The sequence below is a fragment of the Oncorhynchus gorbuscha genome, linkage group LG09 (genome assembly GCF_021184085.1).
Source record: "Oncorhynchus gorbuscha isolate QuinsamMale2020 ecotype Even-year linkage group LG09, OgorEven_v1.0, whole genome shotgun sequence".
Classification (NCBI taxonomy): Eukaryota; Metazoa; Chordata; class Actinopteri; order Salmoniformes; family Salmonidae; genus Oncorhynchus; species Oncorhynchus gorbuscha.
The window spans coordinates 45,620,703-45,645,201 of NC_060181.1; the positions used below are offsets into that span (position 1 = coordinate 45,620,703).

At 45.8% G+C, this 24,499-nt stretch overlaps 1 protein-coding gene across 2 annotated transcripts in view; it reads left to right on the forward strand.

The window, feature by feature from the left end:
* Positions 1–24,499, forward strand: part of LOC124043705 (sodium/hydrogen exchanger 3-like) — a 76,990-nt gene that overhangs the window by 44,452 nt on the left and 8,039 nt on the right. For both annotated transcript variants that reach the window (XM_046362575.1, XM_046362576.1), the window contains exons 7-11: positions 3,022–3,224; positions 3,370–3,459; positions 5,270–5,340; positions 5,491–5,620; positions 5,931–6,082. In XM_046362575.1, the coding sequence (XP_046218531.1) occupies positions 3,022–3,224; positions 3,370–3,459; positions 5,270–5,340; positions 5,491–5,620; positions 5,931–6,082 (646 nt within the window). The remainder of the gene's footprint in view (positions 1–3,021; positions 3,225–3,369; positions 3,460–5,269; positions 5,341–5,490; positions 5,621–5,930; positions 6,083–24,499) is intronic.

Below are 24,499 nucleotides of genomic sequence, written 5' to 3' on the forward strand. Positions count from 1 at the left end.
CCCCTCCATCACCACCCCCGAGGTGGAAATGCGATATCCCAGAAAAGAGACGGCTCGTTTAGAGAACACGCATTTCTCAGCCTTGACGTATAGGTCATGCTCCAGCAGTCTACCAAGCACTTTGCGCACCAGAGACACATGCGCGGTGTGAGTGGCCGAGTAGATCAGAATGTCATCGATATAAACAACCACTCCCTGCCCGCACAGGTCCCTGAGAATCTCATCTACAAAGGATTGGAAAACGGCTGGAGCATTCTTTAACCCATACGGCATGACGAGGTACTCATAGTGGCCGGATGTAGTACTAAATGCGGTTTTCCACTCGTCTCCCTTCCGAATACGCACCAGACTATACGCGCTCCTGAGGTCCAGTTTTGTGAAGAACTGCGCTCCGTGGAACGATTCCACCGCCGTAGCGATGAGAGGTAGAGGGTAACTATACCCCACTGTGATAGCGTTTAGACCTCTATAATCGATACACGGACGCAAACCTCCCTCCTTTTTCCTCACAAAAAAGAAACTCGAGGAGACGGGTGAAATGGAGGGCCGAATGTACCCCTGTCCCAGCGACTCCGTGACATATGTCTCCATTGCCAACGTTTCCTCCTGGGACAGCGGGTACACGTGACTCTTGGGAAGCGCAGCGTCTACCTGGTAATTTAGTCGCTTTCACTTTACTGAAAGCGATTGCCAAATCGGCATACTCGGGGGGAATGCACACCGTGGAACCCTGGTCTGGACTCTCCACCGACATGGCACCGATGGAAACTCCCAAACACCTTCCAGAACACTCCTCTGACCACCCTGGAGAACCCCCTGTCTCCATGAAATTTTAGGATTGTGCCGGGCCAACCAGGGAGTCCCCAGCACCACTGGAAACGCAGGCGAATCAATAATAAAAAAACTGATACGCTCCCTATGATTCCCCTGCGTCACCATGTCCAGTGGGACTGTGGTCTCCCTGATCATCCCTGACCCTAATGGCCGGCTATCTAGGGAGTGCACGGGGAAAGGAGAATCTATCGGCACCAGCGGAACCCCTAACCTAAGGGCGAGTCCGCGATCCATAAAGTTCCCAGCTGCGCCTGAATCGACTAGCGCCCTATGCTGGGAAGAGGGAAAAAAGTGAAGGAAAGAGATTAAGACAAACATTTGGCCAACAAGGGGTTCTGGGTGAGTTTGATGCCGACTCACCTGGGGTGACCGAGAAGCGTTCCGCCTGCCATCTCTACTCCCAGACGGACCCCCCCAGCACCGATCAGACGTGTGCCCTCGCCGACCACAGTTGGTGCAGGGAAGGCCACCTCCTCCGGTACCCTCGGCGTAGCCCCTCCCAACTCCATGGGAATGGGAGCGGAGGGGCTGGGTGGTGGAACGCACAGAACCCTCTCTGAACGCCCGCGGGCAGCCAGCAGATTATCCAGACGAATGGACATGTCGATCAGCTGATCCAGTGACAGAGTGGTGTCCCGACACGCTAACTCCCGGCGGACGTCCTCTCGGAGACTATACCTGTAGTGGTCCATAAGGGCCCTGTCGTTCCACCCAGATCCGGCTGCCAGGGTCCGGAACTCCAGCGCGTAATCCTGGGCGCTCCTCTTCTCCTGCCTGAGATGAAATAATTATTCTCCCACCGCTCGGCCGTCTAGAGGGTGATCAAACACGGCACGGAAGCGGCAGGAAAACTCTGTGTAGTGCTCCCGCGAGTCTGGGCCATTCCAGACTGCGTTCGCCCACTCCAGAGCACGACCCGTGAGGCAGGAGATGAGGACACTCACCCTCTCTGCTCCTGAGGGAGTGGGTCTGATGGTGGCCAGGTATAGCTCCAGCTGAAGCAGAAACCCCTGGCAACCCGCCGCCGCTCCATCATAAGCCCTCGGTAGCGTCAGACGGAGGGTGCTGGAGTCGGGAGATGGGGAGTCCGGAACCGTGGGTGCCGAAGGTGGAGAGAGGAGACCACTCCTCTCCCATCTTTCCATTCTCTCCATCACCTGATCCATCGCGGATCCGATCCGATGGAGGACGGTGGTGTGGTGGAGAACCCTCTCCTCCATCGAAGGGAGAGGGCCGGCTGCTGCTCCTGCTGACTCCATCAATTTGATAGGTGCGGGATTCTGTAACGCTCCAGGTGTCGTGGGTGTGGAGTCAAATGCAGGAGACAGAGTTCAATGCTGTGCGTCTTTACTAGCACCAAACGCACCACAGGGTGCACACAAAAGTAACGTTCCCAAACACAGGGGAAAAAGTACAAATAGGAAAAAATCACGACTAAGCACGTACCTCTACAACAGAGCCGAAGGTTTACAATAAAATAATCCCGCACAACAACCAGGCGGGCCGGCTGTCTAATAAAGACAAACTAATTAAACATAAACAGGTGCTACCACTAAACATACAAGGAGGGGGAGGAAAAACAATCAGTGGCAGCTAATAGGCCGGTGATGACGACCGCCGAGCGCCACCCGCCCGGGAAGGGGAACCACCCTCGGTCGGACTCGTGACAATATGTGGCGCAGGATAACTCGTGAGTGCTACTTTCAGAACTACTGGCTGAAAAGTAAACAAAAGTACCAGATAATCTCTTTAATATTGACAATATGGTCAGAGTAGCTACATTATTCCTATTGATAAGGTTGTCATTGTCAAAAAATGGATGTTATCTTTTGGTTGAAAAGAACTGGTAATAACATTTTCTATTGAGTTTACCACTTGTAATTCCGATAACTCTCATAGCATGTGAACGTGGCATAACTCTGAGGTGTGAAGACATACGCAATCAAGACGTCTTCATTTTAAAATTTAAATTGAATTAATTAGGAAATATATGTATCATTTTATTTCACTTTGAAAATGTGAAGTAGGTTGTATAGATCTGTATGGAAACACTCTAATTTAATCCCTTTTTAGAAGTAATTTTATGGCAACAAAATGTGAAGACTGCAAGGGGGGGGTGTAGACTTTCACTAGGCACTGAACATGTAACAGAAATACTGCCTATCTCTGTGTGTATTTATATCACAGGGGTCTTTTTACTGACCTGGATTCTGAACCAGTACCGACTGGTTCCCTTGGACTTTATTGATCAACTAGTGATGGGCTACGGTGGCCTACGTGGGGCCGTAGCCTATGGCCTTGTGCTCCTGCTGGACGAGAATAAGTACAAGGAGAAGAAACTGATGATCAGCACCACCCTCATAGTGGTGTACTTCACTGTCATGTTGCAGGTAAAATAGCTAATTTAAATGTCAAACGTCAGTCCATACATATTTCACCATTTTGTAGTTTTCTTTCATACACTATATGTCTTGAACAGACTGGTATGTGTTCATTTGCTACCGGTTTACTATATTTTCTCCTTATTTGTTGCAGGGAATAACCATGAAACCACTGGTCACCTGGCTGAAAGTGAAGAGAGCAGCAGTGTCAGAACGCACACTAGCAGAAAAAATACAGAATAGGGTAACTATCTGATCAGAAGTCTTTGTTGTTCATCAATCCCAAAGAATCAAACAACAAACCTTATATCTCTGTAATAAATCCCCAAAGTAATGTTTCTACTTTTGTAAACTGTACTACACACTTTTTCAATCACAGGTCTGTCAAATGAATGAAGGACCTGTCAGGGGAGAACACAAATAAATTAGTAGCAGGGCAAGATTCATTTGGACTTTAAATGAAGCGCACTCGTGATGATATACTCTTTGTAAGCTAGTAGACTCGTGATGAAACCGTGTGAGATAGCGCACTCGTGGTATAATACTCTTATAGGATAAGCAACTGGTGGTAATTGGCATGAGAATGCATACTCTGCTTTCGAATCAAATAGCTCCCTCCTAAGAACAGCTAGCCCAGGAGGTCTCTTGGAAAGAGTGGTGACACAACATACAACAAACATATATATAAACAAAGAAAATGTCATTAGTCCAACCTTCTAATGCAACCCAAGTATTTTACATGGATACCAGCTCATTTGCGTCAGGGTCCTGACACAAAGCTTTCTTCAGGCTGTCTGTTGGTCCATCCCCCACTCAAAGAGAGTATTGACTAAAATTTGCCTGGCTGACTCTGCGCCCGAGGAAGGTAACCTCTTTCTGCATGAAAATGCACTCAGCCCAGCTCTTTGGATTTGGCCCAGAACTTCCTTAACGTTTTCCAACGACATCTCAGACCTTGTCCCACGCACCAGTAGGTCATTGAAATACACCAAACATTGTTCCGGGCACACCTTTGAGAACCTACTCCATAAACAATGTCTTTGGTTTGTCTTCGGGTGCCAGATGTACCTGCCAGTATCCACTCCGTAAATCCAGGGAGGAGAATCAAGCTGAGCCATCAACATAATCAAGGCATCTGTCTCAGAGGCAGTGGATAGGTGTCTTTCACAATCTTGTCGCTAAGTTGCCGATAGTCAGCAGAGAACCTATAGGTTCCATCCTTTTTGGGGACCATGACTACGAGGAGGCTTATCAAGGTTCGTTGGTGTCAGTAGATGCTATCTGTTCTATGAGCATAGGGCATCCATCTGGCGCATTGACAGATGGGGCGTGTGTTGCCTGTGTCAATGGTGTGCTGCACCAAGTGGGTTCGATCTACAACATTAAGGGTGACAGGAAAGCTGTGCCGGAATGTGTAAAGTAGGTCCCAGACTTGTTGTCGCTCCCACATGGCTTTGACAGTGGCGACTGCTGCTGATTCTGCGTCTGTGGTGACACTTGCCGCCTGTAGAACTGGTGTAGGCAGGAACTGTAGTTCCTCATGGGGCTCCATGGTGGTGGCTATCATTGGATAGGGGAAACATGCACTCTGCAAAGGGGGCTTCCCACTGAAGGCTAGGGCTTGTCAGTTGGCACGGTTGTTTTACTCGTACTGGGGAAGGCAGACTCACTGAAAAGGAGGATGGGTTTATCATGTTTGAACATAATGTTATTTGTCTGGAAGTCAAGCTTTGCCTCAGCCTCAGTCACCCACCTGCATCAAGACTTCACAGCGTCCCAGTATAGGAGCTCTTTATACAGTTACGGAGATAAAGGTTAAGCCCCAGTTGGTTAAGGGTCACTGTGGAACCTGTGTCCAGTAATGCACATGTCAAAAATAACTTGACAGCAGTTAGTGGCAAGGGGGATAGGTGTACAGAGGCAAAGGGTTCTGGAAGATGAAGGGTGAGTGTCAGTAGCTAAACCCTTCTTTTATAAAGCATCAACCAGTTCATCTAAAAGTGTTGAAATTGGTCAATTGAAATATAATCTTTACAAACTAAATATTATTTCAGACCTTTGACCACATGCTTGTCGCCATTGAGGACATTTCTGGACAAATAGGAGATAACTACATGAGAGACAAGTATGTGGACACTAACATCATATTATCAACTTCAATAAGTTATTATTATCATATAAGTATTATTTAAATAAATGTATTACATACCATACCTTCAAAGACTAAAGTTAGCACTAAATTTTTTTTTTTACTCCCTTCTCGTATCCTTCTAAGGTGGAATAACTTTGAGGAGAAGTGGTTGTACTGGCTCTTGATGACACCCATTGCCAGGAAGTCTTGTGACCCCATATTTAACATTTTCCACAAGCTCAACATCAAGGATGCCACAAGCTATGTGAAAGAGGTAAGAATGACTCACAAGGTCAGGGAAAGCCATGACAACGTAATACTGTAGTTGCAATGCTACACAATAGATTTAACCTCCAGGATCACTGATTTACTGTAACATTACAACAAATAGAAACATTGGATGGCACACCATGAAAGATGTGTATAGCAGATGTTGCAGCGGGTGCAGTGAAATGGTTGTGTTATTAGAACTGTTATGAGCTAATAACACAAGCATTTCACTGCATGCGCTGCTACATCTGCTATACTGTGTACGTGACCACTAAACTTTGATTTGATGAAGAATTTGTATCCCATTATTATAGGGAGAACGCAGAGGCTCATTGGCGTTCGTACGTAATGAAAGCAAGGCCGATGTGGATTTCAATAAGAAGTTTGGTGCCGATTTTTCAGAGATGATGCCTTACATCATGACGGAAAATATGGGACCAGATCATGTTCCAGTCTCCTCCATCTTGTAAGCAACATTTCCTGACTTAGTCTGCATCCCAATAGCACCATATTCCATATTGCTGATGTCAAAAGTAATGCACTATAGGAAATAGGGTGCCATTTGGGATGTGACCTTATGCATGTCTAAAACACATGCATCATTAACTTGGGATGGCGGAAATGTAAACTTAAACCCTGTTGTGGGATTCCACTCCAGCAAAAAAATATGTTTGCTATTTCAGAGTGTTCTGGCAGTTATAACATTGGTTATAATAAAGTATATAAAGTATATTGGATGGAAAGACGTTTGACATGGCAACAGCTCTAAAAAGAGGCTATAGCAAGCACTGCTACCTTTAGGTCCCAAACACGGGTTAAGTTTAAAACAACCTCGCACAACCCTGGGGCAAAGGTCAGGCACTGAAACTGATAGTGTGTGCAGCTTACTCACCCGTTTGGCAGATGTAATGGATAAGTAAAGCAATATTAAATTAGAGAACTAATTTCCATGCTTTCCAATGGCGCAAACTATCTGCTTGGTCAATCTCCATTCCTACGCCCACTTACAGCTAAAAAGCTGCTATACGTGATGCCAGAAAGACTGGCAGGGCTGGGAATGGGACCATAGAAATTGAGATTTAGGCGTGTATAATGCAATCCCTCATTAGAACAACCTTTCATAGCGGGGGAGGGGGGTGCTTGGTGTCATTGTCCATTTGGAAGACCCATTTGTGACCACGGTTTAAGTGATGACTTGAGATGTTGCTTCAATATAACCACATCATTGTCCTATCTCATGATGCCATCTATTTTTTGAAGTGCACCAGTCCCTCCTGCTGCAATGCACCCCCACAACATGATTCTGCCACCCCCGTGCGCAAGCCTCCCCCTTTACCTCCAAACATTTCGATGGTCATTATGGTCAAACAGTTCTATTTTTGTTTCATCAGACCAGAGAACATTTCTCCAAAAAGTACAATCTTTGTCCCCATGTGCAGTTGTAAACCGTAGTCTGGCTTTTATATCGTGGTATTGGAGCAGTGTCTTCTTCCTTGCTGAGTGGCCTTTCGGGTTAGGTCGGTATAGGACTCGTTTTAATGTGGATATAGACACTTTTGTACCTATTTCCTCTAGCATCTTCACAAGGTCCTTTGCTGTTGTTCTGGGATTGATTTGCACTTTTGGCACCAACGTACCTTCATCACTAGGAGACAGAACGAGTCTCCTTCCTGAGTAGTATGACGGCTCCTGAAATTGCTCCCAAAGATGGTCGACAACTTTTTTTCTGAGATCTTGGCTGATTTCTTTGGATTTTCCCATGATGTCAAGCAAAGAGGCACTGAGTACAGCTCCAGTTGACTCAAATGATGTCAATTAGCCTATCAGAAACTTCTAAAGCCATGACATAATTTTCTGGAATTTTCCAAGCTGTTTAAAGGCACAGTCAAGTATGTCAACTTCTGACCCAGAAGTGAAATAATTAAACAATTGTTCCATGCATAAAGTAGATGTCCTAAGTGACTTGCCAAAATTATAGTTTGGTAACAAGAAATGTGTGGAGTGGTTGAAAAACAAGTTTTGATGACTCCAACTTAAGTGTATGTAAACTTCCGACTTCAACTGTAGGAATTCCTCTTGTCTAGATGGGATAGGGCAGTGTGCATTGCGATGGCGATTGCATCGTCTGTGGATCTATTTGGTGCTGTAAGCAAATTGAAGTGGGTCTAGGGTGTCAGGTAAGGTAGAGGTGATATGATCCTTCACTAGTCTCTCAAAGCACTTCATGATGACAGAAGTGAGTATTACCGGACAATAGTTATTTAGTTCAGTTACCTTTGCTTTCTTGGGTACAGGATCAACGGTGGACATCTTGAAGCATGTGGAGACAGTAGACTGGGATAGGGAGAGATTGAATATGTCCGTAAACACTCAAGCCAGCTGGTCTGCGCATGCTCTGAGGATGCGGCTAGGGATGCCGTCTGGGCCGGCAGCCTTGCGAGGGTTAACACGTTTAAATGTCTTACTCCCGTCAGCCACGGAGGAGGAGAGCCCAGAGTCCTTGGTAGCGGCCGCGTCGGTGGCACTGTGTTCTTCTCAAAGCGGGTGAAGAAGGTGTTTAGCTTGTCTGGATGCAAGACGACGTGGTCCACGACGTGGCTGGTTTTCCCTTTGTAGTCCGTGATTGTCTGTAGAGCCTGCCACATACGTCTCGTGTCTGAGCCGTTGAATTGCGACTCCACTTTGTCTCTATACTGACGTTTTGCCTGTTTGATTGCCTTACGGATGGAATAACTACACTGCTTGTATTCATTCATATTCCCAGTCACCTTGCCATGGTTAACTTCTTTGGGATAGGGGGCAGCATTTTCACGTTTGGATAAATAGGGTGTCCAAATTCAACTTCCTGCTACTCTTCCCCAGAATATAAGATATGTATATTATTAGTACATTTGGATAGAACACTCTGAAGTTTCTAAAACTGTTTGAATCATGTCTGTGAGTACAACAGAACTTATGTAGCAGGCAAAACACAGAGGACAAACTATTCAAAACATTTTTTGAGGTCACTAAGGTTTCATTGGGAAACCAGATTTCTTAAGGGACTTATTTGCAGTTCCTACCGCTTCCACTGGATGTCACCAGTCTTTAGAAATTAGTTGAGGTTATTCCTTTTTTGTAATGAAGAAGTACGGCCATCTTGAACAAGTGTCACGTCGTGTGTACTGTTTGATAGTTGCGCAAGACCAGAAAGCATGCTTAAGGTTGTTGTCTTCCTGTATTGAACACAGATCATCCCTTCTTCAATTTTATTGATTATCTACGTTTAAAAATACCTAAAGTTGTATTAAAAAGTATTTTGAAATGTTTTGGCAAGGTTTCCAGGTAACTTTTGAGATCTTTTGTAGTGACGTTGGTCAAGTTGGAACCAATGTTTTGCTGGATCAAACGCGCCAAATACATGGACATTTTGGATATATATGGACGGAATTAATCAAATCAAATGTATTTATATAGCCCTTTTGTTGATATATTTTGTTGATAGCTGATATCTCAAAGTGCTGTACAGAAACCCAGCCTAAAAGAGCAAGCAATGCAGGTGTAGAAGCACGGTGGCTAGGAAAAACTCCCTAGAAAGACCAAAACATAGGAAGAAACCTAGAGAGGAACCAGGCTATGAGGGGTGGCCAGTCCTCTTCTGGCTGTGACATAAATGTTCATAAATGACCAGCATGGTCAAATAATAATAATCACAGTAGGTGTCGAGAGTGCAGCAAGTCAGCACCTCAAGAGTAAATGTCAGTTGGCTTTTCATAGCCGATCATTAAGAGTATCTCTACCACTCTTGCTGTCTCTAGAGAGCTGTAAACAGCAGTTCTGGGACAGGTAGCACGTCTGGTGAACAGGTCAGGATTCCATAGCCACAGGCGGAACAGTTGAAACTGCAGCAGCAGCACGGCCAGGTGGACTGGGGACAGCAAGGAGTCATCATGCCAGGTAGTCCTGAGGCATGGTCCTAGGGCTCAGGTCCTCCGAGAGAGAGAAAGAAAGAGAGAAAGAGAGATTTAGAGAAAGCATACTTAAATTCACACAGGAAACCGGATAAGACAGGAGTACTCCAGATATAACAAACTGACCCTAGCCACCCTGAGACAGGAGGGGTCAGGAGACACTGTGGCCCCATCTGATGATACCCCCGGACAGGGCCAAACAGGAAGGATATAACCCCGCCCACTTTGCCAAAGCACAGCCCCCACACCACTAGAGGGATATATTCAACCACCAACTTACCATTCTGCGACAAGGCCGAGTATAGCCCACAAAGATCTCCGCCACTGCACAACCCAAGGGGGGGCGCCAACCAGACAGGAAAATCACATCAGTGACTCAACCCACTCACGTGACGCACCCCTTCTAGGGAGGGCATTAAAGAGCACCAGTAAGCCAGTGACTCAGCCCCTGTAATAGGGTTAGAGGCAGAGAATCCCAGTGGAAAGAGGGGAACCGGCCAGGCAAATCAAATCAAATTGTTTTTGTCACATACACATGGTTAGCAGATGTTAATTGCGAGTGTAGCGAAATGCTTGTGCTTCTAGTTCCGACAATGCAGTAATAACCAACAAGTAATCTAACTAACAATTCCAAAACAACTGTCTTATGCACAGTGTAAGGGGATAAGAATATGTACATAAAGATATATGAATGAGTGATGGTACAGAGCAGCATAGGCAAGATACAGTAGATGGTATCGAGTACAGTATATACAATTGAGATGAGTATGTAAACAAAGTGGCATAGTTAGTGGCTAGTGATACATGTATTACATAAGGATGCAGTCGATGATATAGAGTACAGTATATACGTATACATATGAGATGAATAATGTAGGGAACATTATATTAGGTAGCATTGTTTAAAGTGGCTAGTGATATATTTTACATCATTTCCCATCAATTCCCATTATTAAAGTGGCTGGAGTTGAGTCAGTGTCAGTGTGTTGGCAGCAGCCACTCAATGTTAGTGGTGGCTGTTTAACAGTCTGATGGCCTTGAGATAGAAGCTGTTTTTCAGTCTCTCGGTCCCAGCTTTGATGCACCTGTACCGACCTCGCCTTCTGGATGATAGCGGGGTGAACAGGCAGTGGCTCGTGTGGTTGTTGTCCTTGAGACAGAGACAGCAAGGGTGGTTCGCTGCTCCAGAGCCTTTCCGATCACTTTCACACTCCTGGGCCAGACTACGCTCAATCATATGACCCACTGAAGAGATGAGTCTTCAGTAAAGACTTGAGACCGAGTCTGCGTCTCTCACATGGGTAGGCTGACCATTCCATAAAAATGGAGCTCTATAGGAGAAAGCCCTGCCTTCAGCTGTTTGCTTAGAAATTCTAGGGACAATTAGGAGGTCTGCGTCTTGTGACCGTAGCGTACGTGTAAGTATGTACAGTAGGACCAAATCAGAGATATAGGTAGGAGCAAGCCCATGTAATGCTTTGTAGGTTAGCAGTGAAACCTGGAAATCAGCCCTTGCCTTGACAATAAGCCATTGTAGGGAGGCTAGCACTGGAGTAATATGATACTTTTTTTTGGTTCTAGTCAGGATTCTAGCAGCCGTATTTAGCACTAACTGAAGTTTATTTAGTGCTTTATCCGGGTAGCTGGAAAGTAGAGCGTTGCAGTAGTCTAACTTAGAAGTAACAAAAGCATGGATTAATTTTTCTGCGTAATTTTTGGACAGAAAGTTTTTGATTTTTGCAATGTTAAGTAGATGGAAAAAAACTGTCCTTGAAACATTCTTGATATGTTCGTAAAAAGAGAGATCAGTGTCCAGAGTAACGCTGAGGTCCTTCACAGTTTTATTTGAGACGACTGTACAGCCATTAAGATTAATTGCCAGATTCAACAGAAGATCTCTTTGTTTCTTGGGACCTAAAACAAGCATCTCTGTTTTGTCCGAGTCTGAAAGTAGAAAGTTTGCAGCCATCCACTTCCTTATGTCTGAAACACAGGCTTCTAGAGAGGGCAATTTTGGGGCTTCACCATGTTTCATTGAAATGTACAGCTGTGTGTCATCCGCATAGCAGTGAAAGTTAACATTATGTTTTCGAATCCCCAAGAGGTAAAATATATAGTGAAAACAATATAGTGGTCCTAAAACGGAACCTTGAGGAACACCGACATTTACAGTTGACTTGTCAGAGGACAAACCATTCACAGAGACAAACTGATATCTTTCCGACAGATAAGATCTAAACCAGGCCAGAACTTGTCCGTGTAGACCAATTTGAGTTTCCAATCTCTCCAAAACAATGTGGTGATCGATTATATCAAAAGCAGCACTAAGGTCTAGGAGCACGAGAACCGATGCAGAGCCTCGGTCTGATGCCATTAAAAGGTAATTTACCACCTTCACAAGTGCAGTCTCAGTGCTATGGTGGGGTCTAGAACCAGACTGAAGCATTTACATTTACATTTACATTTAAGTAATTTAGCAGACGCTCTTATCCAGAGCGATATACATTGTTTGTCTTCAGGAAGGCAGTGAGTTGCTGCGCAACAGCTTTTTCTAAATTTTTTGAGAGGAATGGAAGATTCGATTTAGGCCGATAGTTTTTTATATTGTCTGGGTCAAGGTTTGGCTTTTTCAAGAGAGGCTTTATTACTGCAACTTTTAGTGAGGTTGGTACACATCCGGTGGATAGAGAGCCGTTTATTATGTTCAACATAGGAGGGCCAAGCACAGGAAGCAGCTCTTTCAGTAGTTTAGTTGGAATAGGGTCCAGTATGCAGCTTGAAGGTTTAGAGGCCATGATTATTTTCATCATTGTGTCAAGTGATATAGTACTAAAATAATTGAGTGTCTCTCTTGATCCTAGGTTCTGGCAGAGTTGTGCAGACTCAGGGCAACTGGGCTTTGAAGGAATACGCAGATTTAAAGAGGAGTCCGTAATTTGCTTTCTAATAATCATGATCTTTTCCTCAAAGAAGTTCATGAATTTATTACTGGTGAAGTGAAAGCCATCCTCAAATCAAATCAAATCAAATCAAATTGTATTTGTCACATACACATGGTTAGCAGATAATAGTGCGAGTGTAGCGAAATGCTTGTGCTTCTAGTTCCGACAATGCAGTAATAACCAACAAGTAATCTAGCTAACAATTCCAAAACTACTACCTTATTGACACAAGTGTAAGGGGATAAAGAATATGTACATAAAGATATATGAATGAGTGATGGTACAGAGCGGCATAGGCAAGATACAGTAGATGGTATTGAGTGCAGTATATACATATGAGATGAGTATGTAAACAAAGTGGCATAGTTAAAGTGGCTAGTGATACATGTATTACATAAGGATGCAGTAGATGATATAGAGTACAGTATATACGTATACATATGAGATGAATAATGTAGGGAACATTATATTAGGTACCATTGTTTAAAGTGGCTAGTGATATATTTTACATCATTTCCCATCAATTCCCAATATTAAAGTGGCTGGAGTTGAGTCAGTGTGTTGGCAGCAGCCACTCAATGTTAGCGGTGGCTGTTTAACAGTCTGATGGCCTTAAGATAGAAGCTGTTTTTCAGTCTCTCGGTCCCAGCTTTGATGCACCTGTACTGACCTTGCCTTCTGGATGGTAGCGGGGTGAACAGGCAGTGGCTCGGGTGGTTGCTGTCCTTGATGATCTTTATGGCCTTCCTGTGACATCGGGTGGTGTAGGTGTCCTGGAGGGCAGGTAGTTTGCCCCCGGTGATGCGTTGTGCAGACCTCACTACCCTCTGGAGAGCCTTACGGTTGTGGGCGGAGTAGTTGCCGTACCAGGCGGTGATACAGCCCGACAGGATGCTCTCTATTGTGCATCTGTAGAAGTTTGTGAGCGCTTTTTGTGATAAGCCAAATTTCTTCAGCCTCCTGAGGTTGAAGAGGCGCTGCTGCGCCTTCTTCACGATGCTGTCTGTGTAGGTGGACCAATTCAGTTTGTCTGTGATGTGTACGCCGAGGAACTTAAAACTTACTACCCTCTCCACTACTGTTCCATCGATGTGGATAGGGGGGTGTTCCCTCTGCTGTTCCCTGAAGTCCACAATCATCTCCTTAGTTTTGTTGACATTGAGTGTGAGGTTATTTTCCTGACACCACACTCCGAAGGTCCTCACCTCCTCCCTGTAGGCCGTCTCGTCGTTGTTGGTAATCAAGCCTACCACTGTTGTGTCGTCCGCAAACTTGATGATTGAGTTGGAGGCATGCGTGGCCACGCAGTCGTGGGTGAACAGGGAGTACAGGAGAGGGCTCAGAACGCACCCTTGTGGGGCCCCAGTGTTGAGGATCAGCGGGGTGGAGATGTTGTTGCCTACCCTCACCAACTGGGGGCGGCCCGTCAGGAAGTCCAGTACCCAGTTGCACAGGGCGGGCCGAGACCCAGGGTCTTGAGCTTGATGATGAGCTTGGAGGGCACTATGGTGTTAAATGCCGAGCTGTAGTCGATGAACAGCATTCTCACATAGGTATTCCTCTTGTCCAGATGGGTTAGGGCAGTGTGCAGTGTGGTTGAGATTGCATCGTCTGTGGACCTATTTGGGCAGTAAGCAAATTGGAGTGGGTCTAGGGTGTCAGGTAGGGTGGAGGTGATATGGTCCTTGACTAGTCTCTTAAAGCACTTCATGATGACGGAAGTGAGTGCTACGGGGTGGTAGTCATTTAGCTCAGTTACCTTAGCTTTATTGGGAACAGGAACAATGGTGGCCCTCTTGAAGCATGTGGGAACAACAGACTGGGATAGGGATTGATTGAATATGTCCGTAAACACACCAGCCAGCTGGTCTGCGCATGCTCTGAGGGCGCGGCTGGGGATGCCGTCTGGGCCTGCAGCCTTGCGAGGGTTGACACGTTTAAATGTTTTCCTCACGTCGGCTGCAGTGAAGGAGAGTCCGCATGTTTTAGTTGCGGGCAGTGTCAGTGGCACTGTATTGTCCTCAAAGCGGGCAAAAAAGTTAGTTAGTCTGCCTCACTTGGGGAATGCTGCTTTTTAGTTAGCTTTTTGCGACAGTATCAAAAATACATTTTGGATTGGAAAAATAGGATGATCGAGCAGCAGTAGTAAGGGCTCTTCGATACTGCACGGTACTGTCTTTCCAAGTTAGTCGGAAGACTTCCAGTTCGGTGTGGCGCCATTTCCGTTCCAATTTTCTGGGAGCTTGCTTCAGAGCTCGGGTATTTTCTGTATACCAGGGAGCATCTAGAGCATCTAGGGCATCTAGGGTATTGTGCAAGGTTAAATTGAGTTCCTCAGTTAGGTGGTTAACTGATTTTTGTCCTCTGACGTCCTTGGGTAGGCCGAGGGAGTCTGGAATGGCATCAAGGAATATTTGTGTTGTCTGTGACTTTTGATGCTCCTTGGTTGGGGTCTGAGCAGATTATTTGTTGCAATTGCAAACGTAATAAAATGGTGGTCCGATAGGCCAGGATTATGAGGAAAAACATTAAGATCCACAACATTTACTCCATGGGACAAAACTAGGTCCAGAGTATGACTGTGACAGTGAGTAGGTCCAGAGACATGTTGGACAAAACCCACCGAGTAGATGATGGCTCTGAAAGCCTTTTGGAGTGGGTCTGTGGACTTTTCCATGTGAATATTAAAGTCACCAAAAAATTAGAATATTATCTGCTATGACTACAATGTCCGATAGGAATTCAGGGAACTCAATGAGGAAGGCTGTATATGGCCCAGGAGGCCTGAAAACAGTAGCTATAAAAATGATTGAGTAGGCTGCATATAGATTTCATGACTAGAAGCTCAAAAGACGAAAACATGTATTTTTTTTGTAAATTGAAAATTGCTATCGTAAATGTTAGCAACACCTCTGCCTTTGCGGAATGCATGGGGGATATGGTCACTAGTGTAACCAGGAGGTGAGGCATCATTTAACACAGTAAATTCATCAGGCCTAACCTCTAATGACTCCCCATCCCGCATGAGGGAGCGTAATCATCGACTGACACTAATTAGCATAACGCAATGGAAATAAATATTTCTAGAAAATATTCCTATTCATGAAAATCACAAGTGAAATATATTGAGACACAGCTTAGCCTTTTGTTAATAACCTTGTCAGCTCAGATTTTCAAAATATGCTTTACAGCCAAAGCTAGACAAGCATTTGTGTAAGTTTATCGATAGCCTAGCATAGCATTTTGTCCCGCTAGCAGCAGGTAACTTGGTCACGGAAATCAGAAAAGCAATCAAATTAAATCGTTTACCTTTGATGAGCTTCGGATGCTTTCACTCACGAGACTCCCAGTTAGATAGCTAATGTTCCTTTTTTCCAAAAATATTATTTTTGTAGGCAAAATAGCTCCGTTTGTTCTTCATGTTTGGCTGAGAAATCGCCCGGAAATTTCAGTCATGAAAACGCAGAAAAATATTGCAAATTAGCTCCATAATATCAACAGAAACATGGCAAACGCTGTTTATAATCAATCCACAAGGTGTTTTTCAAATATCTAGTCGATAATATATCCACCGGGACAATTGTTTTTTCAGTAGGACCGATTGGAATAATGGCTACCTCTGTATTTTACTCGAGAATCACTCCGGGAGCCATCAGGTGACCAGTTGCGCAACTACATCACAATGCTGTAGACACCTTGGGGAATACGGAGAAAAAGTAATCTGGTTGATAGCCCATTCACTGCTCAATAGGGACGCATTGGAACGCAGAGCTTTCAAAACACGAGGCACTTCCGGATTGGATTTTTCTCAGGCTTTCACCTGCAATATCAGTTCTGTTATTACTCACAGACAATATTTTTACAGTTTTGGAAACTTTAGAGTGTTTTTTATCCTAAACTGTCAATTATATGCATATTCTAGCATCTTGTCCTGACAAAATATGCCGTTCACTACGGGAACGTTATTTTTCCAAAAATGAAAATACTGCCCATTTTAAGCCATGTTTCAGTCAGGCCAATCACATCAAGATTATTATCAGTGATTCGTTCATTGACGATAACTGCCTTTGAAGTAAGGGATCTAACAGACTGGGATAGCCATATTTTGAGATGTGAGTTATCACGATCTCTTTCCATAATGGCAGGAATGGAGGAGGTCTTTATCCTAGTGAGATTGCTAAGGCGAACACCGCCATGTTTAGTTTTGCCCAGGTCGAGGCACAGACACAGTCTCAATAGGGATAGCTGAGCTGACTACACTGACTGTGCTAGTGACAGACTGCACTAAGCTGGTAGGCTGGCTAACAGCCTGCTGCCTGGCCTGCACCCTATTTCATTGTGGAGCTAGAGGAGTTAGAGCCCTGTCTATGTTGGTATATAAGATGAGTGTACCCCTCCAGCTAGGATGGAGTCCGTCACTCAATAGCAGGCCAGGCTTGGTCCTGTTTGTGGGTGAGTCCCAGAAAGAGGGCCAATTATCTACAAATTCTATCTTTTGGGAAGGGCAGAAAACAGTTTTCAACCAGTGATTGAGTTGTGAGATTCTGCTGTAGAGCTCATCACTCCCCCTAACTGGGAGGGGCCAGAGACAATGACTCGATGCCGACACATCTTTCTAGATGATTTACACGCTGAAGCTATGTTGCGCTTGGTGACCACTGACTGTTTCATCCTAACATCGTTGGTGCCGACGTGGATAACAATATCGCTATACTCTCTACACTCCCAGTTTTAGCTTTAGCCAGCACCATCTTCAGATTAGCCTTAAAGTCGGTAGCCCTGCCCCCTGGTAAACAGTCAATGATTGCTGGATGATTCGTTTTAAGTCTAATACTGTGGGTAATGGAGTTGCCACTGACTAGGGTTTTCAATTTGTCAGAGCTAATGGTGGGAAGCTTCAGCGTCTCAGACCCCGTAACGGGACGAGTAGAGACTAGAGAAGGCCGGCCTCAGACTCCTATTCGCTGCTTAATAGGGAAAACCAGTTGAAAGTTTATGTTGGCTGAATGAGAAACACTGGTTGAGCATTCCTACAGCATTTCCCTCCAGAAACGATGAGAAAGTTGTCCGGCTGCGGGGACCGTACGAGCGGATTTATACTAACGTTACTATCTGTACTTACTGGTGGCACAGACGCTGTTTCATCCTTTCCTACACTGAAATTACCCTTGCCTAACGATTGCGTCTGAAGCTATCCTCGCCGCAAGGTGATCATTCTCCTGTATATTATGAGTACAGCAACTGCAATTAGAAGGCATCATGTTAATGTTACTACTTAGCTTCGGCTGTTGGAGGTCCTGACGAACCACGTCCAGATAAAGAGTCCGGAGTGAAAAAGTTGAAAGAAAAAAAGTTGACGGAGGGAAAAAACAAAAATATAAACGGTAATTAACAAGTAAAAACTGTAAAGTTGTCAGGTGGCAACAAGACGCACAAAACGCACAGCAACACGTAAACACGTCTGCAAGTTGTGATCGAACAAAAGGACCATTTGTGATGTTTATGGGACATATTGGAGTGCCAACAAAAGAAGCTCGTCAAAGGTAAGGCATAATTTACATTTTATTTCTGCATTTTGTGTCGCACCTGCAGAGTTGAAATATGCTACTCTCTCATTGTTTACTGTTGTGCTATCATCAGATAATAGCATCTTATGCTTTCGCCGAAAAGCCTTTTTGAAATCTGACATGGTGGCTGTATTCACAACGAGTGTAGCTTTAATTTGGTATCTTACATGTGTGATTTAATTAAAGTTTTATTTAGTATTTTATTTGAATTTGGCGCTCTGCATTTTCCCTGGCAATTGGCCAGGTGGGACAATTGCGTCCCACCTATCCAAGAGAGGTTAAATGTCATACTTCGTGCTTTCAGTTTTGCGTGAATGCTTCTATCTATCTACAGTTTCTGGTTTGGGTAGGTTTTAATTGTCACACATCCTGATAAACTCAGTCACCGTATCAGTATATGCGTCAATGTTATTCTCAGAGGCTACCCGGAACATATCCCAGTTTGCCTGATCAAACCAATCTTGAAGAATGGATTCCGATTGGTCAGACCAGCGTTGAATAGTCCTTAGCATGGGTACTTCGTCTTTGAGTTTCTTCCTATAGGAAAGGAGGAGCAAAATTGAGTTTTGATCCGATTTGCCAACAGGAGGGCGGGATAGGGACTTGTAGGCATCCCGGAAGTTGGAGTAGCAGTAGTAGTGTTTTAGCAGAGCGAGTGCTACAGTCAATGTGTTGATAGAATTTCGCCATTCTTTTCCTCAAATTTGCTTTGTTAAAATCCCCAGCAACGATAAATGAAGCCTCAGGATATGTGGTTTCCAGTTTGCATAAAGTCCAGTGATGCTCTTTGAGGGCTGTCGAAGTATCGGCTTGATGAGGGAAATATACACGGCTGTGACTATAACTGAAGAGAATTCTCTTGGGAGGTAATATGGTCCGCATTTGATTATGAGGTATTCTATGTCGGGTGAGCAAAAGGACTTGAGTTCCTGTATGTTATCACAATCACACCATGAGTCGTTAATCATGAAACATACACCCCCACCCTTCTTCTTCCTGGAGAGATATGTATCCCTGTCTGCACGATGAACTAAGAACCCAACTGGCTGGACAGACACAGACAGTATATCCCGAGAGAGCCATGTTTTCGTGAAACAGAGAATTTTACAATCCCTGATGTCTTTTTGGAAAGAAATCCTTGCCCTGAGCTCACCAACTTTATTATCCAGAGACTGAACCTTAACGAGTAATATACTCAGAAGCTGTGGGTGGTGTGCGCATCCTAAGTCGGACTAGAAGACTACCCCGAGTACCTCTCCTATGCCGGCGTTGTTTGGATTCGATCTCTGGAATCAGTTCAATTGCCCTGGGGGGTACGAAAAAAGGATCAGTTTTCCGAAAGTCATATTCCTGGTCGTAATAGTGGTAGTGCTGGTGAGTTACCGCCGCTCTGATAATCAATAGTTCTTCCCGGCTGTATGTAATAACACAAAACATGTCTGGGCTAATAAAGTAAGAAATAACACATAAAAAACAAAATTCTAAAAAGTGTCCTAAGAGCTAGGAAGTTCCTCCCAGAACTATGTGATGAGAAAGATACCTGATTAACCCAGGTTTTATTGAGCTTGAGATGCTCACTATCTGGCAGGTGCATCTCTTGTAATTTAATTTAATTTTACTAGGCAAGTCAGTTAAGAACCAATTCTTGTTTTCAATGACAGCCTTGGAACAGTGGGTTAAGGGGCAGAATGACAGATTAGTACCTTGTCAGTGGGTTTTGGGTAAACCTCTCCTTTAAGTTAAGACACCGTGGAGCCAGCATGAGATCTGGCTCAGAAAATGTACCTCAATGTAAGGATGAGAAATGCGTTGTCCTCCGAATCGTCCCATTATCCCACAGTGGCATATCCCTTCCCTTCATTGAGGTACGTTTTCTGACCCATATCTGGTGCCGGCTCCACAGTGTTTTAATGTCACCATAATTGCATTCCGACCCCAATGCAGGTAGGTGTGAACAAGTGTAACGGTAAGGTCTGTATTTTCTGGCAAAACCTGAGTGGTAGCTCAGTGGGTAGGGTCTGGGATTTGGGATCAGAGGCACATCGAATCATGGCTATAGTTGATTTTTTTTCCACACCATTGTTGTTAAAAAGTATTATCTAGTGTATTCAATGATAATATTGTTATGCTGGTGAATGAGGACCCAAAAGCGACTTAACGAAAACAGAGTCTTTATTCCAGTATATGACAAAAGTGATAATCCTGGAACTTATCAAGGAGAAAACAAAACAGGAAAACTAAATCCACTCGTCAGTAGCGAGGACTGACTGGAGACTCGACCATAGACTGCAGGTTGCTTCGGGAAGGCACCGACCGTAGCAGACTAAGACACCTGCTCACACGCAGCATCTGAAGAAGATAAAACACGACAGGGCGAGACAAGGACACAGAACAGCGAACATCATACAAGGATCCGACAAGGACAGAAGCGGAAAACAAGGGGAGAAATAGGGGCTCTAATCAGAGGGCAAAATAGGGGACAGGTGTGAAAAGAGTAAATGAGTTAGTTAGGAGAATGAGGAACAGCTGGGAGCAGGAACGGAACAATAGAGAGAAGAGAGAGAGGGAGGGGGAGAGAGATGGATAGAAAGAGGGAACGAACCTAATAAGACCAGCAGGGGGAAACGAATAGAAGGGAAGCACAGAGACAAGACATGATAACCAATGACAAAACATGACAGTACCCCCCCACTCACCGAGCGCCTCCTGGCGCACTCGAGGAGGAACCCTGGCGGCAACGGAGGAAATCATCAATCAACGAACGGTCCAGCACGTCCCGAGATGGGACCCAACTCCTCTCCTCAGGACCGTAACCCTCCCAATCCACTAAGTACTGGTGACCACGTCCCCGAGAACGCATGTCCATGATCCTTCGTACCTTGTAAATAGGTGCGCCCTCGACAAGGACGGGGGGGGGGAGACGAACGGGGGCGCGAAGAAAGGGCTTGACACAGGAGACATGGAAGACAGGGTGGACGCGACGAAGATGTCGCGGAAGAAGCAGTCGCACAGCGACAGGATTGACGACCTGGGAGACACGGAACGGACCAATGAACCGCGGAGTCAACTTACGAGAAGCTGTCGTAAGGGGAAGGTTATGAGTGGAAAGCCACACTCTCTGGCCGCGACAATACCTAGGACTCTTAATCCAACGTTTATTGGCGGCTCTCACAGTCTGCGCCCTGTAACGGCAAAGTGCAGACCTCACCCTCCTCCAGGTGCGCTCACAACGTTGGACAAACGCCTGAGCGGAGGGAACGCTGGACTCGGCGAGCTGGGACGAGAACAGAGGAGGCTGGTACCCCAGACTACTCTGAAACGGAGATAGCCCGGTAGCAGACGAAGGAAGCGAGTTGTGAGCGTATTCTGCCCAGGGGAGCTGTTCTGCCCAAGACGCAGGGTTTCTAAAAGAAAGGCTGCGTAATATGCAACCAATCGTCTGATTGGCCCTTTCTGCTTGACCGTTAGACTGGGGATGAAAACCGGAAGAGAGACTGACGGAAGCACCAATCAAACGACAGAACTCCCTCCAAAACTGTGACGTGAATTGCGGACCTCTGTCTGAAACGGCGTCTAACGGGAGGCCATGAATTCTGAACACATTCTCAATGATGATTTGTGCCGTCTCCTTAGCGGAAGGAAGCTTAGCGAGGGGAATGAAATGTGCCGCCTTAGAGAACCTATCGACAACCGTAAGAATCACAGTCTTCCCCGCAGACGAAGGCAGACCGGTAATGAAGTCTAAGGCGATGTGAGACCATGGTAGAGAAGGAATGGGAAGCGGTCTGAGACGACCGGCAGGAGGAGAGTTACCTGACTTAGTCTGCGCGCAGTCCGAACAAGCAGCCACGAAACGGCGCATGTCACGCTCCTGAGTAGGCCACCAAAACCGCTGGCGAATAGAAGCAAGTGTACCCCGAACGCCGGGGTGGCCAGCTAACATGGCAGAGTGAGCCCACTGAAAAACAGCCAGACGAGTAGAAACAGGAACGAAAAGAAGGTTACTAGGACAAGCGCGCGGCAACGCAGTGTGAGTGAGTGCTTGCTTAACCTGTCTCTCAATTCCCCAGACAGTCAACCCGACAACACGCCCATCAGGAAGAATCCCCTCGGGATCGGTAGAAGCCACAGAAGAACTAAAGAGACGGGATAAGGCATCAGGCTTGGTGTTCTTATTACCCGGGCGATAAGAAATCACAAACTCGAAACGAGCGAAAAACAACGCCCAACGAGCTTGACGTGCATTAAGTCGTTTGGCAGAACGGATGTACTCAAGGTTCTTATGGTCAGTCCAAACGACAAAAGGAACGGTCGCCCCCTCCAACCACTGTCGCCATTCGCCTAGGGCTAAGCGGATGGCGAGCAGTTCGCGGTTACCCACATCATAGTTGCATTCCGATGGAGACAGGCGATGAGAAAAATAAGCGCAAGGATGGACCTTATCGTCAGACTGGAAGCGCTGGGATAGAATGGCTCCCACGCCCACCTCTGAAGCGTCAACCTCGACAATTAATTGTTTAGTGACGTCAGGAGTAACAAGGATAGGAGCGGATGTAAAACGCTTCTTGAGGAGATCAAAAGCTCCCTGGGCGGAACCGGACCACTTAAAGCACGTCTTGACAGAAGTAAGAGCTGTGAGAGGGGCAGCAACTTGACCGAAATTACGAATGAAACGCCGATAGAAATTAGCGAAACCTAGAAAGCGCTGCAACTCGACACGTGACCTTGGAACGGGCCAATCACTGACAGCCTGGACCTTAGCGGGATCCATCTGAATGCCTTCAGCGGAAATAACAGAACCGAGAAATGTGACAGAGGAGACATGATAGGCGCACTTCTCAGCCTTCACGTAGAGACAATTCTCTAAAAGGCGTTGGAGTACACGTCGAACGTGCTGAACATGAATCTCGAGTGACGGTGAAAAAATCAGGATATCGTCAAGGTAGACAAAAACAAAGATGTTCAGCATGTCTCTCAGTACATCATTAACTAATGCCTGAAAAACAGCTGGAGCATTAGCGAGACCGAACGGCAGAACCCGGTACTCAAAATGCCCTAACGGAGTGTTAAACGCCGTTTTCCACTCGTCCCCCTCTCTGATGCGCACGAGATGGTAAGCGTTACGAAGGTCCAACTTAGTAAAGAACCTGGCTCCCTGCAGAATCTCGAAGGCTGACGACATAAGGGGAAGCGGATAACGATTCTTAACCGTTATGTCATTCAGCCCTCGATAATCCACGCAGGGGCGCAGAGTACCGTCCTTCTTCTTAACAAAAAAAACCCCCGCTCCGGCGGGAGAGGAAGAAGGCACTACGGTGCCGGCGTCGAGAGAAACAGACAAATAATCCTCGAGAGCCTTAGGTTCGGGAGCCGACAGAGAGTATAGTCTACCCCGAGGGTGAGTGGTCCCCGGAAGGAGATCAATACTACAATCATACGACCGGTGAGGACGAAGGGAGTTGGCTCTGGACCGACTGAAGACTGTGCGCAGATCATGATATTCCTCCGGCACTCCTGTCAAATCACCAGGTTCCTCCTGAGAAGAGGGGACAGAAGAAACAGGAGGGATAGCAGACATTAAACACTTCACATGACAAGAAACGTTCCAGGATAGGATAGAATTACTAGACCAATTAATAGAAGGATTATGACATACTAGCCAGGGATGACCCAAAACAACAGGTGTAAAAGGTGAACGAAAAATCAAAAAGGAAATGGTCTCACTGTGGTTACCAGATACTGTGAGGGTTAAAGGTAGTGTCTCATATCTGATACTGGGGAGAAGACTACCATCTAAGGCGAACATGGGCGTGGGCTTCCCTAACTGTCTGAGAGGAATGTCATGTTTCCGAGCCCATGCTTCGTCCATAAAACAACCCTCAGCCCCAGAGTCTATCAAGGCACTGCATGAAGCAGCCGAACCGGTCCAGCGTAGATGGACCGACAAGGTAGTACAGGATCTTGATGGAGAGACCTGAGTAGTAGCGCTCACCAGTAGCCCTCCGCTTACTGATGAGCTCTGGCTTTTACTGGACATGAATTGACAAAATGTCCAGCAGAACCGCAATAGAGGCAAAGGCGGTTGGTGATCCTCCGTTCCCTCTCCTTAGTCGAGATGCAAATACCTCCCAGCTGCATGGGCTCAGTCTCTGAGCCGGAGGGAGGAGATGGTTGCGATGCGGCGAGGGGGAACACCGTTAACGCGAGCTCTCTTCCACGAGCTCGGTGACGAAGATCTACCCGTCGTTCTATGCGGATGGCGAGAGCAATCAAAGAGTCCACGCTGGAAGGAACCTCCCGGGAGAGAATCTCATCCTTAACCTCAGCGAGGAGTCCCTCCAGAAAACGAGCGAGCAACGCCGGCTCGTTCCAGTCACTAGAGGCAGCAAGAGTGCGAAACTCTATAGAGTAATCCGTTATGGAT